This window comes from Ictidomys tridecemlineatus, chromosome 6 (genome assembly GCF_052094955.1).
Source record: "Ictidomys tridecemlineatus isolate mIctTri1 chromosome 6, mIctTri1.hap1, whole genome shotgun sequence".
Lineage (NCBI taxonomy): Eukaryota > Metazoa > Chordata > Mammalia > Rodentia > Sciuridae > Ictidomys > Ictidomys tridecemlineatus.
Window position 1 is genome coordinate 2,569,610 of NC_135482.1, and position 18,534 is coordinate 2,588,143.

The 18,534-nt window shown below is 62.5% G+C and overlaps 1 protein-coding gene and 1 long non-coding RNA gene across 7 annotated transcripts in view; one reads left to right on the forward strand and one right to left on the reverse strand.

The window, feature by feature from the left end:
- Nucleotides 1-18,534, reverse strand: part of Gramd4 (GRAM domain containing 4) — a 91,849-nt gene that overhangs the window by 14,936 nt on the left and 58,379 nt on the right. For 5 of the 6 annotated variants that reach the window (XM_078052514.1, XM_078052510.1, XM_078052511.1 and 2 more), the window contains 2 exons: nt 4,721-4,841; nt 381-448 (listed from right to left, as the gene is read on the reverse strand). In XM_078052514.1, the coding sequence (XP_077908640.1) occupies nt 381-448; nt 4,721-4,841 (189 nt within the window). Of the gene's footprint in view, nt 1-380; nt 449-4,720; nt 4,842-11,502; nt 11,828-18,534 lie in introns of those variants that run through there. The other variant, XM_078052513.1, reaches the window with a different exon arrangement.
- LOC144378459 (uncharacterized) lies at nt 9,213-13,906 on the forward strand. The gene is made up of 2 exons (XR_013440121.1): nt 9,213-9,692; nt 12,356-13,906. It is a non-coding gene; the product is annotated as an uncharacterized LOC144378459 (long non-coding RNA).

The window sequence follows — 18,534 nt, forward strand, 5'->3', positions numbered from 1 at the left end:
GGTAGCACAGAGCACGGCTCCCGGTCCCGCCCCCGAGGGACACTTAAGAAAGCTCGGGTGGGGCAGGAGGAAGAAAGGTGCCCAGGGCAGGAAGGCAAGGGCAAGAGAGAGGGCGCTGACCCGACCAGGGGCTGGGGCACTCCCACCACCAGCCCCACTGCCTGCTTGTGCCCTTGTTTTGAGGACCAGCCTCAGGGAAAGGCCACTTTAGCAGGGCCAGGCTCAGACAGCACACCACATTTCTATGCGACAACGCGGCCTCGGTCTGGTCTCACGCCTGCAGTCTGCTGTGAAGACTGGCCAGGTCCCCAGGGAGAGGCACTGACCCAGAGCTGCTGGGAGGAGACCGCTGGATGCCCAGGGAACACTTGTGGGCTTACCTGCTCCGTGGTTGGCCTGGCTCTGCCCTCTGGGCGTCGGCTGAGCCTGCGCCGGCTGCTCCTCGGCTCTTAAGGAGAAGGAAGAAGAGGCCAAACAGCCGTCAGTGCGTTAGTGCAAACGCGGTGCGGGGGAGGCGCCCACGCCCAGCACGTGGGCGTGGCTCTGTGGGAGCCCCGAGTGCCCATGGGCAGGTCCCACGGCACTGGACAGCTGAGGTGCGTTCCTGAAGCACAGGTGTTCTGCTTTGAAATACCCAGTAAACGGGACCCTGAGTACCAACTCTGCTCCCTGCTGATGCTCAGTGCAGACAGCTCTGCTCACAGAGGACACGGCTGCCACCACCTACTCACCTGCTTGGCGGGGCCAGGCCATGTCAGCTGCCTGTGCCAGGCCCCAGCTCGACCACGTCAACTACCTGCCCTTGCCTGGCTTCCTGTCCCCCAGCCCAGCCTCCTGACTACAGCTGGGCTCCGGCCACACACAGCCCCGCCTCCTGACCATAGCTGTACTCACAGCCCCTTGGGCTCTGTCCACTGTGGATCCCAACTACCTCTGACCACAAGCTCCAAGGGAGCTGGGTCCTGGGCCGGTCGCTTGGGTGCTGTCTGTCCTGGCTCTCTGCCTGCTGGGCCCTCTGCACTGGTCATGGCTGCGGGTGCACTGAAGCTGCTCCTGTGGCTCGGAGCTCCCAGGCCTTGCAGGAACCTGGGCAGGGGTGGGGGTGCGCAGGGTGGTGTCCCTCTGGTCACCACTGGTAGAGGGAGGGGTGCTGTCTGCTCCATTCCCATCCCACAGCGACACACCAACAGCACCATGAACCATTGTCCCCAGGCTTGTGACGGCCACAGGGACTGTGATTACCACGTGTATGAGGCAGGTCAGGTAGTGCTGGTGCTGGGTGAGGGCCTCAGGAGCAGCTGGGCAGGCACCAGAGTGGAGGGGGAGTCCCCAGGTAGGAGCCATGATCATGGAGGAGGGGTCAGGCCCACACTTCCCAAAGAGCAGAGGGACTGTCCCTGTCCAGAGGGGCTTCTAAAGGGGCCTTCACCAGGAACAGAAGCTCAGCCCAGGGCACACGGTAACTCCAGAACCCCAGCTGGGTGTCCCTCTGGTCCTGGGCAGAGGGACCAGGACACGCCCTGAAGGAGCAAGGGATTCGGGAAGAGCACTTCTCCAGGCAGGTACCTGATCCAAGGCCAGGGGGACTGGGCCTCGCCTCAGCACTGGTGGCCCTGGGGGACTGGGGGCATCTCTGAGAGGCCAGTGAGGCCTCCCCAGGGGCTGTGGCCAGTACTGTTTCACCTCTACTAATAATGCAGGTCACTGGCCGGGTGACCGTTCCCAACACAATGACCTGCTAGAGAAAAAGAGGAATTTAGTTACAGTCTGCCCTCGGGCATGAGGCAGGCACCCAGGCTGGTGTCCTGCTCCACAGGACGCCAGCCCCAGGACCCACCAAGTGCCTGCCAGCAGCGCACATCACACGAGAAGTCAGGAGCAGGCTCACCACGACGCTGCTGGGCAGCACCTCTTAGAGCAGAGGGGAAGCCGGGGGCGGTGTGTCAGGATGTCCCGGCAGGCAGGGCCTCAGGAGGGCACGGGCACCCCCAAAGCCAGCACCCACGGGGCCCTGTCAGTGGGAAAGGCCTGCTGGCTTGCTAACTGCGGTGCTCCACGGTGGCCTGCACTGACGCTGGGTGCGAACCACAAGTCTGGGTGGCACACAACGGGCCTCTACGCCTGGCTTCCCGAGCCTCCGCGACCTCAGCGAGTTCAAGGTGTGGGAGCCGGGCCTGGAGCTGCCCCACTCCTGCTGCCCCAGCCTAGGTGGGCCCCAGCTGGGTCACCGGGCCTCACTCCCTCCCGGTACGCGCCTGCCCTCCTGCCTTCCGCCTGCCACAGTGAGCCGTCCGGCCCCCACCTTCCCGATTCTGGGCTGTCCAGGGGCAGGGGCCAAGGAGCGAGGGTCCTTCCTAGGGAGATCAGGGCAGGGCCCGGTGGGCCAGACCACAGGCTAGCCAGAAGCTTCCAGGAGCTCTGGACCCTGGACAGTCAATGTCTACTAACAAGTCGGCCCAGAGGAAGGTGTGTTCCTGGGATTTTCTTAGCGACTAAACAGGTTTGTGTGAGCATCACCGCCGAGTTTCCACGGCAGCTCGCCTGAGCTGCCCTCCCCAGGATGGCCCAGTGCCACCCACTCCCCCAGAACCTGCTCTTCCCTCCACCCCCTACTTCAGGTTTCCAGAAGGATCTAAACTCTCACCCTCATGTAAAGCAGGGGAGGGGCCCCATAGTGCTTCTGGGACCCTCAATTTTACTTCCTGGGTCATGACCTGCATGTTCCTGTCTGCCCACCACAGCTGGCCCTTCGTGCCTCAGAAGCGACCCAGGCTGGGCACACACACCACCCAGGGGTGCTGGCAGGTGGGCAAGTGGAGGTGCTGGTGCTACTATGGGAGGTCAGATCAGCTGAGAGCCACCCAGAGCCACCAGGGGGCGCTCGGCCCCCAGGCGAAGCTGGACGGGACGCTCTGCAGCAGGGGACGATGGCACCCTGGCTAGTGGGTGAGAACACAGTCCCATGCCCAGCAAGCGCCTGAGTCTCCGTCCGCCCCAGGGTCTCGCGGCCTGGGTCAGGCCCCTGCCACTCCCCTGCACAGGGCTCAATCCCAAGGATGCTCACTGGACATGGCTGGTGTCTGGTTTGGGGAGGGCGCTGACCTCGCAGCCATGGCAGAGCAAGGTTGGGTCACTCCTCCCCAGTCAGGCCCCAGTGACCTGTAGGAGGTCCCGGGGGAGCGTGGCCTGATGGGCAGCACCCGGAAAGCCCAAAGGCGTCTCCAGGAGTGTGGGGAGGGGAGGCAGCAGAACAAGGGACACTCCTCCCAATGCAGCTCCGCAGAGGACACCGCCTGGAGCCCAGAGGGGGAGCGGCATCTGGCACCGCAGATGACCCTTGGTGCTGCCACCAGGGAAAAAATCCTTCCCACAGGAAGCCAGGGTCTGGACAGGTGTCCCCAAGGGAGAGGTGTGCCACCACCGCTGGGAGCAGGTCCCTCAGGTGGGGCCGGCTGTGGGCAAGGGCGGGGTGGGCAGTGCTGAGGGTGCGGGTGCAGGAGGCGGGACCAGGGCCACTGGCCTGGGTTCTCCAGCCTCATCCTCCCGGCATTTTGTTTTAATATTTTTAGTTGGTGGACGCAAACCTTTATTTATTTACTTGTACGCGGTGCTGAGGAGCGAACCCAGTGCCTCCCAGTGCCAGGGGCTGCGCAGAGGACGGGCTGGGGCTGTCGGGGCAGGCGGGGCTGGTTCTGTAACCTGCAGAGCTGCTCTGGTGCCCCAGGCAGAGGCCATGCTCACTAGATGGGCAGAGTGTGGTGAGCAAGGAGGCCATGAGCCCAGGGGCAGCTCAGTAGTGCCCGGGCCCATGTCCAAGGGCAAGGTCACTGTGAGTAGCCCACAGGAGCCAGGGCACGGGGTGGGGTGAGAGACAGCTAGGATGGGGTGGACACTGCAGGCAGCTCTGAGGCTGCTGCACCGAGTGGGGGCTGGGGAAGCCAAGGTGTCCAGGACCCATCTTGGGGCCACAGAGGCTGAAAGCGTCGGAGTGGGCAGCAGGGCCTGGAAGGGGAGCAAGCAGGGGAAACAGGTCCCGGGGGTCCTGAGAGGCCCGGCCAGCCTCCTGGGGCCAGCCCCACAGGATGGCACACCTGCTGGCCCAGGCTGGGACGGGGCTGCCGGCGTCTCTGCAGGCCTCACACCAATGTCTCTTAGTCCTGCCCTGCCCGTCCCTGCCCGTCAGAGCCTCCAGGTGAAGGTTCCGTGCCCAGGCCTGGGTGGTGACAGACCTCCACTCACAGGGAGAGGGCCACCTCAAGGGTCTGAGCAGGGCTCAGCTCCAGGACCCTGCCCACTGCGGAGAGGCTGCCCACGAGAGTCTGGGTTGGTCTTTCCCACAGGGCCCATGTGCTGGACGCTTGGTCCTTGGTAGGGATGGGGGACAGGCGGGGCCTGGGGGGTGCCTCAGGTCTCAGGGCTGCTCTCAGAAGGGAGTAAGGTAGCGCTAGTGGGTCTGAGTTGGCTCTCGTGAGAGAGTTGTTACAAGAGAAGTCAGCCTTTCTGACTTCCCATCTTGTGATGGGACCTCTTTCTGGCATGTACTCCCGCCGCACAGCATTACCAAGAGTTCCCCACTGGAGCTAAGCCGATGCCAGCACCATGTCCTTCACCTTCCAGATCTGTGAGCCCAACTGTGAGCCCGGGAAGCCTCTTTTCTTTGTAAGTACTCAGCCTCAGGTATTGCATTATAGCAACAGAAACAGACTAATGCAAGCATTACCTGGCCTTCAACACCTCCTGCATTTTCTGTTCCAGCTCAATTCGCCGCTGCCGCTCCCGCTCCAGCTCCTGCCGCAGCATCTCTGAGTTGGTCTCTTCTCGCAGCTTCCGGAGCTCTTCCTCTGCGGGGGAGAGAGCAGCCAGTGACTAGCACTCATGCCCCATGACATGTGTCCAGACCCCATTTGCTCTCACCTGACGGGGCAGCGGCTTTCCTCTGGGGTGCTCAAGTAGAAGGAGCCATTCACTGGACGCCCCTACACAGTCCCAGGACTTCTCTACGACGCTCCACAACACGCCAATCATAACCACAGGTGCATTCCACCGAGGCCCTGCCACCCAGGGGCACAGGGGCAGGACCAGGGCCTTGGCCGCCCACCCACAGGCCGACACCTCCGTGCGAGGGCCCTGTGCAGCAGAGCAGCTCTGGGCCATCTTGTGAGGAGAACCTGTGACCCACGTGAGGTCACCAGGCAGGTGCTGGGAGGCCTTCCCAAGGGGCAGGACCTGGGCCAGTCCTGAGTGAGGCGGGAAGGGGAGAGAAGCGGGTGACAGACATGGGGACCAGAGAGGGGGGAGCGTCCTGCTGTCCCCAGCACAGAAGGAGGACGCTTCACCATGACCCGCTGCGGCTCACGAAGACAGAGGAGAAGCCCACAGGACCCAACACTCAGACAGGCCAGGAGATGGGCTGGGTGTAGGGTGGGCAGGGTGTGGGGTGGACAGGGTGTGGGGTGGGCGGGGGTGTGGGGTGGGCGGGGGTGTGGGGTGGGCAGGGTGTGGGTGGGCAGGGGTGTGGGGTGGGCAGGGTGTGGGGTGGGCAGGGGTGTGGGCAGGGGTGTGGGGTGGGCAGGCGTGTGAGGTGGACAGGGTGTGGGGTGGACAGGGGTGTGGGATGGGTGGGGGTGTGGGGTGGGCGGGGGTGTGGGATGGGCGGGGGTGTGGGGTGGGCAGGGGTGTGGGGTGGGCGGGGGTGTGGGGTGGACGGGGGTGTGGGGTGGGCGGGGGTGTGGGGTGGGCGGGGGTGTGGGGTGGACGGGGGTGTGGGGTGGACGGGGGTGTGGGGTGGGCGGGGGTGTGGGGTGGGCGGGGGTGTGGGTGGGCGGGGGTGTGGGGTGGGCAGGGTGTGGGTGGGCAGGGTGTGGGTGGGCAGGGGTGTGGGGTGGGCAGGGTGTGGGGTGGACAGGGGTGTGGGATGGGCAGGGGAGTGGGGTGGGCAGGGTGTGGGGTGGACAGGGGTGTGGGCAGGGGTGTGGGGTGGGCAGGCATGTGGGGCGGGCAGGGGTGTGGGGTGGGCAGGGGTGTGGGCAGGGGTGTGGACAGGGGTGTGGGAATGGGCTTGGTTGGGGATGTGCAGGGGGTGGAGATGGGCAGGGGTGTGGGCAGGGGTGTGAAGTGGACAGGGGTGTGGGATGGGCAGGGGTGTGGGCAGGGGTGTGGGATGGGCAGGGGTGTGGGGTAGGCAGGGGTGTGGGGTGGGCAGGGGTGTGGGGTGGGCAGGGGTGTGGGGTGGGCAGGGGTGTGGGGTGGACAGGGGTGTGGGGTGGACAGGGGTGTGGGAGATGGGCAGGGGTGTGTGGTGGGCAGGGGTGTGGACAGGGGTGTGGGGTGGACAGGGGTGTGGGGTGGGCAGGGGTGTGGGGTGGGCAGGGGTGTGGGCATGGGTGTGGGGTGGGCAGGGGTGTGGGATGGACAGGGGTGTGGGGTGGGCAGGGTGTGGGGTGGACAGGGGTGTGGGCAGGGGTGTGGGGTGGGCAGGGGTGTGTGGTGGACAGGGGTGTGGGATGGGCAGGGGTGTGGGGTGGGCAGGGGTGTGGACAGGGGTGTAGGGTGGGCAGGGGTGGGCAGGGGTGTGGACAGGGGTGTGGGAATGGGCTTGGTTGGGGATGTGCAGGGGTGGAGATGGGTAGGGGTGCGGGTGAGGGACAGAAGGAGGAGGGAGAACAGGTGGATGGGTGATGGGGGGATGGAGAGCCCCTCCTTCCAATACTCCCCACTGGGGGACGCCACAGACTGCTGGGGCTCCCAGGATGGCAGCCTTGAGCGACAGGAACTTATCCCCTACCTTGGGGAACCCCACATCCTGGCAGGAAGCAGAAAGAGGAGAAGAGAGGCTGAGCAGCAGCGGGCCTCACAGGACTGCCCCGAGGGGAGGAGAGTCCACCTGAGGGCCCTGGAGTCCTCCCACAGGCAGGGGGAGGGGCGGTCAGCAGCCTGGGCTCCCCGGTCCCACTTAGGCCCTGGTGGGGAGAGGCCAGGGTGGTGGACTGAGGGCCTCGGCCCAGGCATTCAGCATGGTGGCAGAGGAACACTTGCAGCTGGTACCCAGGACCCAGAGCTGGCAGCTGAGGAGCACGGCGTGGGGTCTGGGGTCTGGGCCACAGGTCCGTGTGTCTGCTCAGGCTCCTCCCTCCACCTCAGGTCTCCCCCATTCCTGCTGCCCACCTGCGCCAGGCAGGGACGGGAGACAGGAGTCTCCTCCTCCTCCGCCCCCCCACCTCCCCCTCCTGGCACCAACGCTGCGTGCCCCCCTGCTGTCCTCCTGGCGCTGGTGCAGGCGACACTCGAAACACAAGATGGAAGAGCTCCGGGAAGCAGAGATCCGCTGCCTGCAGACACCGGGTCCCTGTTCCTTCCCCAAGGCACCTCTGCCCCCACCATGGGGCCAAGGGGACGCTCCCTGCCCCCTGGGAGGTGCAGCCTGTGCTTTGGGGACAGGTCCTTTTCCCACACAGCTGTTCAGGTTTCACGGGGCCATTCGAGGAGCCTGCTCTCTCTGAACCCTCCAGCCTGCTGGTCCACATCGGGGTGCCCATGAGCCCCTGAGGTCCAGGAGCCCAGCTGCTGCCCCCTGCCCGGCGCAGGCTGTGTGGTGCACAGAGCACTGCCTGGCACATGGCCGCTGGGCTGGACAATGAGAGCAAGAGGACCACCAGCGCGGCCAGCTGGGGACAGGGGGCGGGGAGGAGCCAGGCAGGTGGGGCCCGGGCACAGCCCAAATCTGAGGGTGTCTCCGAGGAGCGCCTCTGCCCAGCCCCACGGTGCTCTGGTAGGCACGGCACTGGGCCAGGAGCCTGCGACACTCCTGCATGGCCACCTAGTGAGCAGTGCCTGGGAACACCTGAGCTGCGCTCCAGGGGCCCTGGGGCAGCCCCGAAGACCAGGGGCTACTTTCTCAGCCAGCAGGGCCCTGGCCAGGGTGGCCGTCCATCCCAGCCCCAAGGCCCCTGCAGCCTCATGGAGTGCAGACGCAGACGTCTCGGTGACCACATCCACCTGGCTGAGCTCACCCAGAGGACTCAGGTCAGCCCTGCTCACAGCCACATTCCCCATACCATGTGGCCCTGAGGATGGCACAGAGAAGCGCGTCAGCGCCCACTGCTGGCAGCGGAGCTGTGGAAGGACAGCCCTCAGCAGCGGCCATGGCGCTCGGCACACGGGCAGCCTGGCCACCTCCAGCACCTCCCGCCCGTGGCCTCCAGGCTGGCTCCCTGGATGCCTGGCCCTGAGGCCTTTCCTGAATGACCCCACACCCCGAGTCTGGAGACCAGCTGGGGCTGTGGGGTACTGGGAGCAGAGACATAAAGAAGGGGCGTCGGACGGATGGCTTCCGAATGCCTCGGGCCTGCTTCCCTCTTCAGCTGCGGGGGAAACACAGGTGGCAGGCCCACACCACACGTATGGAGGCAACAGCACCAGAGCCAACAGCGGCCACTAGCAGCAGGCCCCCTGGGCAGAGGCTCCATCCTGGCGAGCTCGAGGACTCAGTGGGCAGAGAACACCCAGGCACTGGGGCTGGGGTACGAGGGAGTGGCATCCAGGCCAAAGGGACAGCCCCCTCAAGTCCCGCAGACCCAAGGAACCCCATCACCCGACAAGGACCACGCCAACCCAGGAGGAAGGCCCTCCTTGAGTTCCGACAGCTCCTGGACTGCAGGGACCCTCACCATGCAGTGACGCCGCAGGCTCAGAGCCCGGAGCCACCGCAGGCGAGGGCCACAGGGGGGAGGCCTCCTGGCAGGGCAGGGCAGGCAGCAGGCGAAGGCAGGACCGTCCACAGACACAGCGGCAGCCCGTGACTCCGACGACACCCACGCGAGGCCCTCGAGGTGGGGTGCCTGGGACCGCCCCGAGAGCAGAACAGAGGGGGCATCTTCCTGGGGTGTCCTCCTGTGGAGGCCAGGACCAACCTGTCCTCCAACAGAATCAGCAGGGGGCAGGCGTGGGTCCAGGTGACTGGTCAGCCTCTGTTTTGATGGCACATACCACCCCAGTCCCACCCAGGGACCCCCAGGGCTGAAAGACAAAGCTCTTCCAGAAGGGAAACCCACAGGGGACGGCAGTGGCCTGTGCTGCACAGGACACTCCTCAGACCGAAGCTCCAACCATCACCTACTCTGTAAGTAGGAACAGAGGGCCCTGCGGAGAGGCAGCCGCCCGCTGCTGGTGGTCAAGGTGAGGCCCCAGCTAGCCTGGAACCCCTGGGTAGGACATGGAGGGGTTCCTGGGAACCGAGTCACTCCTGCTCCTGACCGCCTCACCAGAGCTAGAGACACGGCCTCAAGTGGAGACCCTGAAGCTCAGGCCAAGGTCAGCACAATGGCCCAGGCTGCCCTCCGGGAATAGCTGTCCAGGCCAAGCTTGGTCGCAGTGGACCAGGGGAGAGGCCAGAGCTCAGCAAACCTTCTGAAAACATTTAGGCTTGCTGAGTGCTGGCGTCCACTCCCGGGGTGGACATCTGGAGCCGGCAGAGCCCGCCCACACCTCCTCCACAGCTCCTCCCCCCTGGTGCCTGAAGCCCACAGGGCAGCTAGGCAAGCTTGGAGCAGACCCGCCCCAGGTGGCCCGAGGAGCTGGCCAAGTCACAGGCAGCTCTGCCTGGCTCTCCTTGGCTGCGGCTCCCCAGGGACTGAGGACCAAGGCCCCGGACCTGCTGCCCTGGCCCCACGGGGCAGGTGCACACTGCGGGTGAGGTGAGCCAGGCTGCTCAGGTGTTCACACGGGCCCCTAAGTGTCCGTGAGCCAGCACACGGGCAGGAAGCTGCTGCCATATCCCTGGACACACGCCTGGCACCCAGGGTGGGCTACAAAAGGGAGGCTGCAGCTCCTCCTCGGGGTGCGAGGGGGGATCCCCGAGGCAACCCAGGTCCACAGAGAAGGGGACAGCAAGCACGGGCTCCCGGTGGCCTGCTGCGTTTCCCAGTCTGTGTCCACTTGAGCTGAGCCCAGGCCTGGCAGGTTCCTGGGGGGGACTTCCACCCTGTCCCTGCTGGCTCTGGCCCTAGGACCCAGCCTGGTTCAGGAAGATGACAGAATGAGGGGAAGGGCCGGAGGGCAGGGACAGCTCCACAAGTGCTCACACACACGCCAGAGACAGGGGGACAGCTGACCCCAGGGACACTGGGCTGGGCTGGTGCAGGGGACGTCGGTCGGGGTGGGGTCACGGGGGGAACTCAACAAGCTCTAGGCCTGACCATCTGCAGGGCCTCTGCCCTAGCACCTGGCCTGGCTTTAAACCAGAGTTCCTGGGGACACTGCCCCGGAGGATTCAAGGGCACTTGACAGTCCTGTGCATGACGTCCCCTGGCACTGTGTGACACCCACTGATGTGTATCTTCACTGGGAAACACTGGGCCCAGCTCTGTGCAGGGACACAGTCAGGGAAAGAGGGGACGACACAGTGCCAGGGCAGATGTCCAAGTGGGAGCTGGAGAACAGCATCAGGGGACGAGTGGCCCCTCTCAGACCTTACCAGACCCTGCCTGGCCCGCTTGGTGGGCGGAGCCATGTCCCCGACAGGAAGGGACCCTGACACCTTGAGGACCCTTCCTTGGGGAAAGGCACACAGCAGATGACAGTGAAGAGGGCCTGGGCCTCCCTGCTGCCCACTGAGACGGGCACCCCCCAGGGCCCTCTAAGGCCACCTCCCAGGACCCTATTCTCAGCCATCAGGCCCCTCCTGCAGTCCGGCATAAAGCAGGGGCTCAACTGAGGCTCCCTCGAGCAGCAGGCGGACCAACCCACTGTCCCATCAGCCGCTGCAGAGACCCCTGGGTGGGCGCTTCTCCCAAAGGTGAGCAGGCACCTTGGACGTGTGCACTCAAAGCAGCTGCCTTCCACCGTGAGAGCCTGGCCTGGGGACCCAGCGCCTCCACCCCTCCACCCAGGGCAGAGGGCAACACCTCATGGGGCGGGCCTGCTCCGGACAGGGCAGCTGGGCAGGGGAGGGCAGACGCCTCCCATCCCCACTCCCAACCCCCAACGCCCCCCCCAAGGTCAAGGCCGCGGGACACCTTCTCTCCAGCACGTGCACAGGAGGAGATGCCCGGCTCCTCCCAGCGCGGGGGAACAGGAAACCACATGTTCCGTGTGGGGCCGCCCCTGAGCGCCCCTTCCTGCTGTCACTAAATCATGAAAGGTCATCTCATGACTCACCATGTAATGGAACGTTAGCCAAAGCCTGAGCCAGGGAGGCCACACCAGCCCCAGAGACAGAGGTGGACGGGTGTGGGCACAGTGGTGCCCTCCTGAGACGACGGGATGCCCGTGAGTGTGAAAGGGCACACTGTACCCAGGGAACTCAGAGAGGAGCCCAGGGTCCTTTCGCCTGCAGCTCCCAGCAAATGGGCCTCAGCCCTCGCTGTCACCAAGTGCAGGAAGCTAGCGCCCACTGTGGAAGCTGCCCTCCTCCCACCTCGCCCGAGCCCTGCCCGGGCCAGCAGGCTGGCTGCAGCCTGGCAGACACGTCTCCTCCCACTGGCCCAGCAGAGCGGAGGCTCCCACCTTTTCCTGGTGACACAAGAGCCAGATAAATGAAGCCAGCAGCTTTCTGACCACTCGTCTCTCGTCTCTCGTGTGTGTGGGCTGGCGCTCGCTCGCACGCTCGCACACAGGCTCGCTCGCGCTCTCTCTCTCTCTCTCTCTCTCTCTCTCTCTCTCTCTCTCCCCCACTGAGCAAATGGCCCCCTGCCGAGGCCCAGTGTCTCCCTCCCAGACTCAAGCAATGAGGCAGGCGACCCCAGGCCTGGCACTGAGGCCCGCCTGCTGCCAACAGTGACACATTTAGGTCAGATGCAGTGCACGGCCCCTCCATCCTGCCACAGGACAAAGGCCACACAAATGCTCATTCTTGGTTTTTCTTTTTCCTCTTGCGTAGGAAATAAGATTTCTTGCCAAGTGGAAAGGACTGGGCTGGTCCTGCTACAGGCCAGGGGCTCACCGGCCTCCCGGGACCAGCCCCGGGGGTTCTAGGTGCGGGACACCCTCCAACCACGAGCTGACGGTGGCGCTAATAGTGGCCGGCCTCCGTCTCCGGGAGCCTGGACCCAGGTCCTGCAGATCTGGGGCTGCTGCCGAGGCCCTGGGCTCTGCGGGCATCCACAGCTTGGGGCCTCCACATGCCCTCAGCTGCTCAAGGACACCAAGGACGCCAGCCAGCCCACCCACAATGGGCAGCCCCCCACAGACTCCCTCCGTCAGGAGCGAGGTCCCCCAGAGCAGGGTGCAGGGGAGCGAGCCCCCCCCACCTCCTGGGGCTGCTGTAAAAAATCACCACAAAGAGGCAAAATTGATATTGTCAAATGGCCACACTACCCAAATGCGATTCCAATTAAAATCCCAATGTCATTCCTTACAGAAACAGAAAAAGCCATCGTGAAATTCATTTAGAAAAATAAGAGACCCAAAATAGCCAAAGCAATCCTTAGCAAGAAGAGTGAAGCAGGTGGCATCACTACACCAGACCTTCAACTACACTAGAGAGCAATAGTAACAGAACCTGGCATGGAATTGGCACCAAAATAGGTATGTAGACCAATGGTACAGAACAGAGACTAACCCACATAAATACAGTCGTCTCCTACCAGACAAAGATGACAAAAACATGCACTGGAGAAAAGATAGCCTCTTCAACAAATGATGCTGGGAAAACTGGAAAACGATATGCAGCAAAACGAAACTAAACCCTCTCTCTCACCATGCACAAAACTCAACTCAAAGTGGATCAAGGACCGAGGAATTAAACCAGACCTCTCACCTAAAGGAAGAAAAAGTAGGCCTAAATCTCCATCAGGTCAGATTAGGCCCCGACTTCCTTAATAAGACTCCTAAACCGCAAGAAATAAAACCAAGAATCAACAAATGGGATGGATTCAAACTAAAAAGCTTCTTCTCAGCAAAAGAAATAATCAGTGAGGTGAACAGAGAGCCTACACTTTGAGAGCAAATGTTTGCCACCCACACGTCAGACAGAGCACGAGTCTCCAGGACATACAAAGATCTCAAAAAACCAAACCACCCAATCAATAAATCGGCTAAGGAGCTGAACAGACACTTCTCAGAAAAAGATATACAATCAACCAACAAATATATGAAAAAAAATGTTCAAAATCTCTAGTAATTAGAGAAATGCAAATCTAACTGGTGTGAGTAGTTTAAAAAGCTACTCACACCAGTTAGAATGGCAGTTATCAAGAATACAGACAACAATAAGTGTTGGTGAGGATGTGGGGGAAAGGCACACTCATACATTGCTGGTGGGACTGCAAATTGGTGCAGCCAATATGGAAAGCAGTATGAAGAGCCCTTAAAACTTGGAATGGAACCACCATTTGACACAGCTATCCCACTCCATGATCTACACCCAAAGGACTTAAAAACAGCACATTATAGTGACAGAGCTGCATAATGTTTATAGTGGCTCCATTCACAATAGCTAAACTGTGGAAGCAACCTAGATGCCCTTCAATAGATGAATGGGTAAAGAAACTGTGGTATATATACACAGGGGAATATTACTCAGCAATAAAAGATAATAAAATTATGGCATTGGCAGGTAAATGGATGGAGTTGGAAAATAACATGCTTAGCGAAGTAAGCCAATCCTAAAAAAACCAAATGCTGAATGTTCTCTGATAAGTGCATGCTGATCCATAATGGGGGGTGGGCATGAGGAAAATGGAGAACTATGACTGGGCAAAGGGGAGGGAAAGGAGGGGGCATGGGGGCAGGAAAGATGGTGGAATGAGATGGACATCATTACCCTAGGTACATGTGTGACTGCACATATGGTGTACAACCAGAGAAATGAAGTTGTGTAGCAACTGCGTACGATGTATCAAAATGCATTCTGCTGCCATATATACCTCATTAGGGTTAATGAACAATAAATAAATACATACATAAAATCGCCGCGGACTTGGTGGCTTAGACAACACCGCTCTTCCCTTACAGCTCCAGAGACCCAAAAGGGGTCTGGCTGGGCTCGAGGTGAGTGTGGGGTCGCTCCACTGCACGATGCCTTTCCTGGTGTTGCCCACTTTAGAGGCACCTACAGCTCAGGACCCCAGCAGCAATGACATCACTGACTTCTGACCCCATGGCTACCTCTCCTCCTCAATCCCTCCCGCCTCCGTCTGAGGACCCCTGGGACGACTGACCCAGGTGGCCTGTGGTGGACAATCCTGGGTCATCTCCCATCTCAGACCAGCACGTCGTCACCTCAGCACGCCCCTCTGCTGGGGATGTCCCACTCATGTTTCAGGCATCAGCATGCAGACACTCCCAGGGTCACTCTCTGCTCCACTCTCTCGAGACACCATGCAGGGTGGGAAGTCCCTGGTGGCCAGGGATGGGGCAGCCCTCTCCGCTCCCCAGCCCACAGTGGACCTTCTGTCCTCCAGCCCCTGGCGTTCTGAGGGTCACAAAGCAAGGAGCCTCCTTAACCAGGCTGGCTGTCCCTCCTGGGGTGCACAGACCCCAGCTGTCCCTTTGTCCCCACTGCCAGCTGTGCCCCAGACGCACCTGCAGCAGGACTCACCAGTACCACACCCATGGCCCTGGAGAGACACGCTCATGGTAACCTCTCTGGATCAGCGGGGGCAGAATGTCACCAAGGGGACGCTTGCAGGTGGGCCGTGTGTGACCCTGCAGTACACTCAAAGACCACAGACCTGCTCTGCCGAGACCCTCTGCCACTTGTCCTGGAGCAGAGACATATGGGAGCTCAGAGTCCAGGCTCCAGCTGCCTGACCCTACTCCCCACACAGGCCACGCAGAGGTGGGCACTGCCCACGCTGGCCAGCAGCTAAGCCACAGGTAGGGACCACGGCCAAGGCCGCCACCCAGCACTTTGGGCTGCAGATGCTGCCACATCACAGGCCGTAGATCACACGGGGGCAGCTCCCAGCCCAGGGGCCTGCTCCTCTCCCAGGGCCTGGTGCTGGCCTGGGGCTCTGCGCACTCAGATGACCTGGTTACAGACAGCTAAGGAGAGTCAGGGAGCCTGCAGGAGGCCAGGGCAGCCAGAACCCCCAATGCCCAAGGATGTGCCCCAAAAAGAAGAGATGAGGCACAGCTCAAGTTGGGCTGCACCAACACGCACCCAGCAAACCAATCCACTCTCCAGGAAGGCAAGACCACCCAGGTGCATGGCCCCAGAGGGAAATCGGGACGGTCCCCGAGGGCACAAGGAGCACAGTCAGGGGGCACAGTGTGACTGGTGAGAGGCAGAGGGCAGGAGGCCAAGGGCGGTCTGGGCCTTGCAGCATTCGACAAGCCAATCAAGTTCTGGTAGCACCTCTGAGGAACACTGAGAAGGGGTCGTCCCAGCCCTGCACACAGGCTCCTGCCTCCAAAGGGCGGAGCAAATGAGGCTCAGAGACCTGAAATCGAGAGAGATGCCCAGCAACACTGCGCACCAAGCTCACTCGATGGAGGCTACAGGAAGCCCCGGGCAGCTGGCTGCCAGGCTGCCACCGGCCCACGCGTGGGCCTCACCCCAGGGTCTGGAGGGAGAAGGGCGGGTGACCTGCTGACTGGCACCCTCCCCACCAGATTCTGATCTTAGGGGAGGCAGAGGAGACGCCTTGGCCCATGCCCACCACGGGCCCGGGCAGCGCAATGGCGGCTCTACCCACCACTCAGCGACACCCAGCCCACAGGGAAGCTGGTGGGAGGAAGGAAAGCAGCTTCAGGCTATTTTTAAACCTGCAAAAGTAGAACTCCGAAGCAGGAGTCCTGCCGGCACACCACTCCACGGCCAGCCTCAGCCAGAAATAAAAATCAAGTGATAACCCTTAAATAAACTCCTTCCCACCCAGCCTGGAGCGCAAACCCAAGAAACAGGAGGCTGCTCCCGGCCAGGTGGCGCTGTGCACCCCACAGCCGGCTGGGCCCCGCGCCTCCGGACTCACTGACTCTCGGCCCCACTGCTCCTCCCATCACCATCATGGGCCTTTCTAGAAGACAAAGCCAGGCCCCCGACACAGGTACCAGGGGACTCCTGAGCTGAGCACACACCTGCACCTTCAGCCCCAGGAAGAGGCAGCTCCCCTCCGCCAGTGGCCCGGTGACCCACTCTGCCTGAAGGAAATGGTTCACCCTGGAACTACCTCCCTGCTCTGCCCACTTTCCCTCACATGCCCTCTGTCCCCGGTCAACTCAGCAGAAGCACGAATAAGCCGTGGACGCTGCACAGACGCCACCAGGCAGCGCCTGGTCCTGGCGTGCACACCCCGCCCTCCAGGCTGCCGCTTGTATGCCTCCAGTGAGCGCTGCACCACAGGAAACCATCGTGGGGCTGCGGGGACTGTAGTGCACCGAGATCTTGCAATGTAAAGAACAAGAAATGGGATCCCGGCCGGTGCTTTCACCCACAGGACGCATTACCAGGAATCGATAATGGCCTTTCAGCGCGAGATGGCGCAGGGCATCTAACACCGGGGCCGGATGCCGGGCTGGGCCCAGCACTGAGCAGGTGACGTGATCAGAAGCCTGTGCTCCTCCCGCCCGCCCGGCTGCCCTCTGGCCAGGCACTCGGTCCCTAGCTGAGCCCTTTGGGCTAGTCCTGTCCCAAGGCAACAGGCTCTTTGCTGAACAGCCACCCACTGCTCAGTGTGGGCGGGGACAGGCAGGGACACCCTGCCTCCATTAGTGAGGTCAGGCCCCAGGCTCCAGCAGAGAGCAAAGGGACACAGAGGACACACACACCTGGGACAGCATGGGAGCAGAGGGAGGAGTCGGGCCCTGGGAGGCCCCAGTGGGGCCATGAAGGTGTGCAGGGGGGGCACGCCCCGGGGAGGGAACACTCCTTCCACCCTCTGCCCACCCTCCTCTCATTGATTCATCCATCCAACCATTCGCACTCCCACCCACCCCTGGCTCACATGCTCACTGCTCCGTCCAGCCAGTCATCGACCCCCTGCCCATCCTCCACCCCTGCACATGCACACACACACCCAGATGTGCACCAAGCACCAGGCGGCCAGGCTTTGTGCCCAAGCTGGCAGAACTCACAGGTAGAGTATCCACACTGCCCGTGAGTCCAGTCCATGGAGGAGATGAATGGGGATGAACAAGGGTGCCCCCCAAGCTGGAACACTGGACATGCCGGGCCACCCTGGCACTCCCCATGGACACCCTCTCTGCCAGCGTGGCCTCCTCTGTGCAGACGACAGTTTCAGCAAGGGACCCCAGGGAGACAGCAAGAGGACAGAAGGCCACGGACCCAGGCAACTTCCTGGCCCCTGCCCACACCTCTGCAGTGCCATCTGGAAGCAGGCACACGTCCCCAGCCCCTCACAGCCCCGTGGGACCTGACGATCACCCAGAGATGGGCGGGGGCTCCCCATTCAGCCCTCCCCATGGAATTCAACTCTGTCTCCAAAAGCACCCGTCCACTGCCGACCCCACCCGCATAAGCCAGCAGGAGAGCGTGGACAGGGCAGCTCCTGGCTCGGCCCCTTGGCACGGCAGGGGAGCACAGTAGGGAGGCCGGAGCAGGAGGACCCAGGCCGCAGGCTGTGGGGCGGGACCGGGGAAGCTCTGGCATGGGGGCACTGGCTCTGTGCTCGAGCACCTCCTGACCAGGGCCACCAGGAATCTCAGGGCTGACCATCCACAAAGAAGAACCAGAGCAGAGCTCACGGTCAGGAGACGGAGCTGGGAGGGTGGAGGTTCTTCTCACTGGGTGCTGGGGGAGGCACCAGGGCTCACAAATGACAGGCAAGGGCCTCGCACTGAGCCACGCCCCAGCCCCCCAAATAGGGAGCCCTGTCCCCAGTGCAGCAAGCTTTTAATTTTCTTGGGGCCAATTCCATCTTCCTCCTACACAATTCTGCAGGATCTGATGTCCAGTCCCCTTCTCAGCTGTCAGTCATCTGTGCATCCAGCCTGGTCCCACCTGGGCCTCTGCGTGTCTCCCTGGGGACACAGCCAGACTTGCCAAGCCTCTGTCCCCAGAGGTTCACCTCTTCAACTCAACAGCACTGAATCGGCAGGAGGAAGAGATGACAGAGGCCAAACCTCTGCAAGACATCTGCAGGCTGGGGGGAAGGGCGGGTCCAGGTACAGCTGGACAAGCCCAGCTCCAACAGGCCTCGTGGCGGCTGGCTCCGAGACCCTTCTGTCTTCAGAACGGCAACGTGAGGTCTTCCTCACCTCCAACCACCCGGGCTGGCCACGCCGAAACTCGCCCGCCCCACAGGCGCCCTCTCTGAGTCTGTGCATCCAAAGGACAGCCCTTCATGTCTGGGGCCAGCCACCTGCTCCCAGGTTCCTAGAGGAGTCCTCCTCAGGGTGCTGGGTGGGGGCGGCCACTCGGACCCTCAGAGCAGGGGGGAGCCTCCTCAGAGCAGCATGGGGGCTCTTTCCAAGTCAGGATCCACCCACTGTGTGGGTGCCAAGGGCCCAGAGACGGGCTGTGGCTCCCTAGAGGGGCCTCTGCCAGGCCACCCAGGGAGGTCCCTGCAGGCCTTCACGCCAATAGGAGGAAAAACCTGGATCCCAGGGTCCTCAGCAGATCCGTCCAGCAAGCAG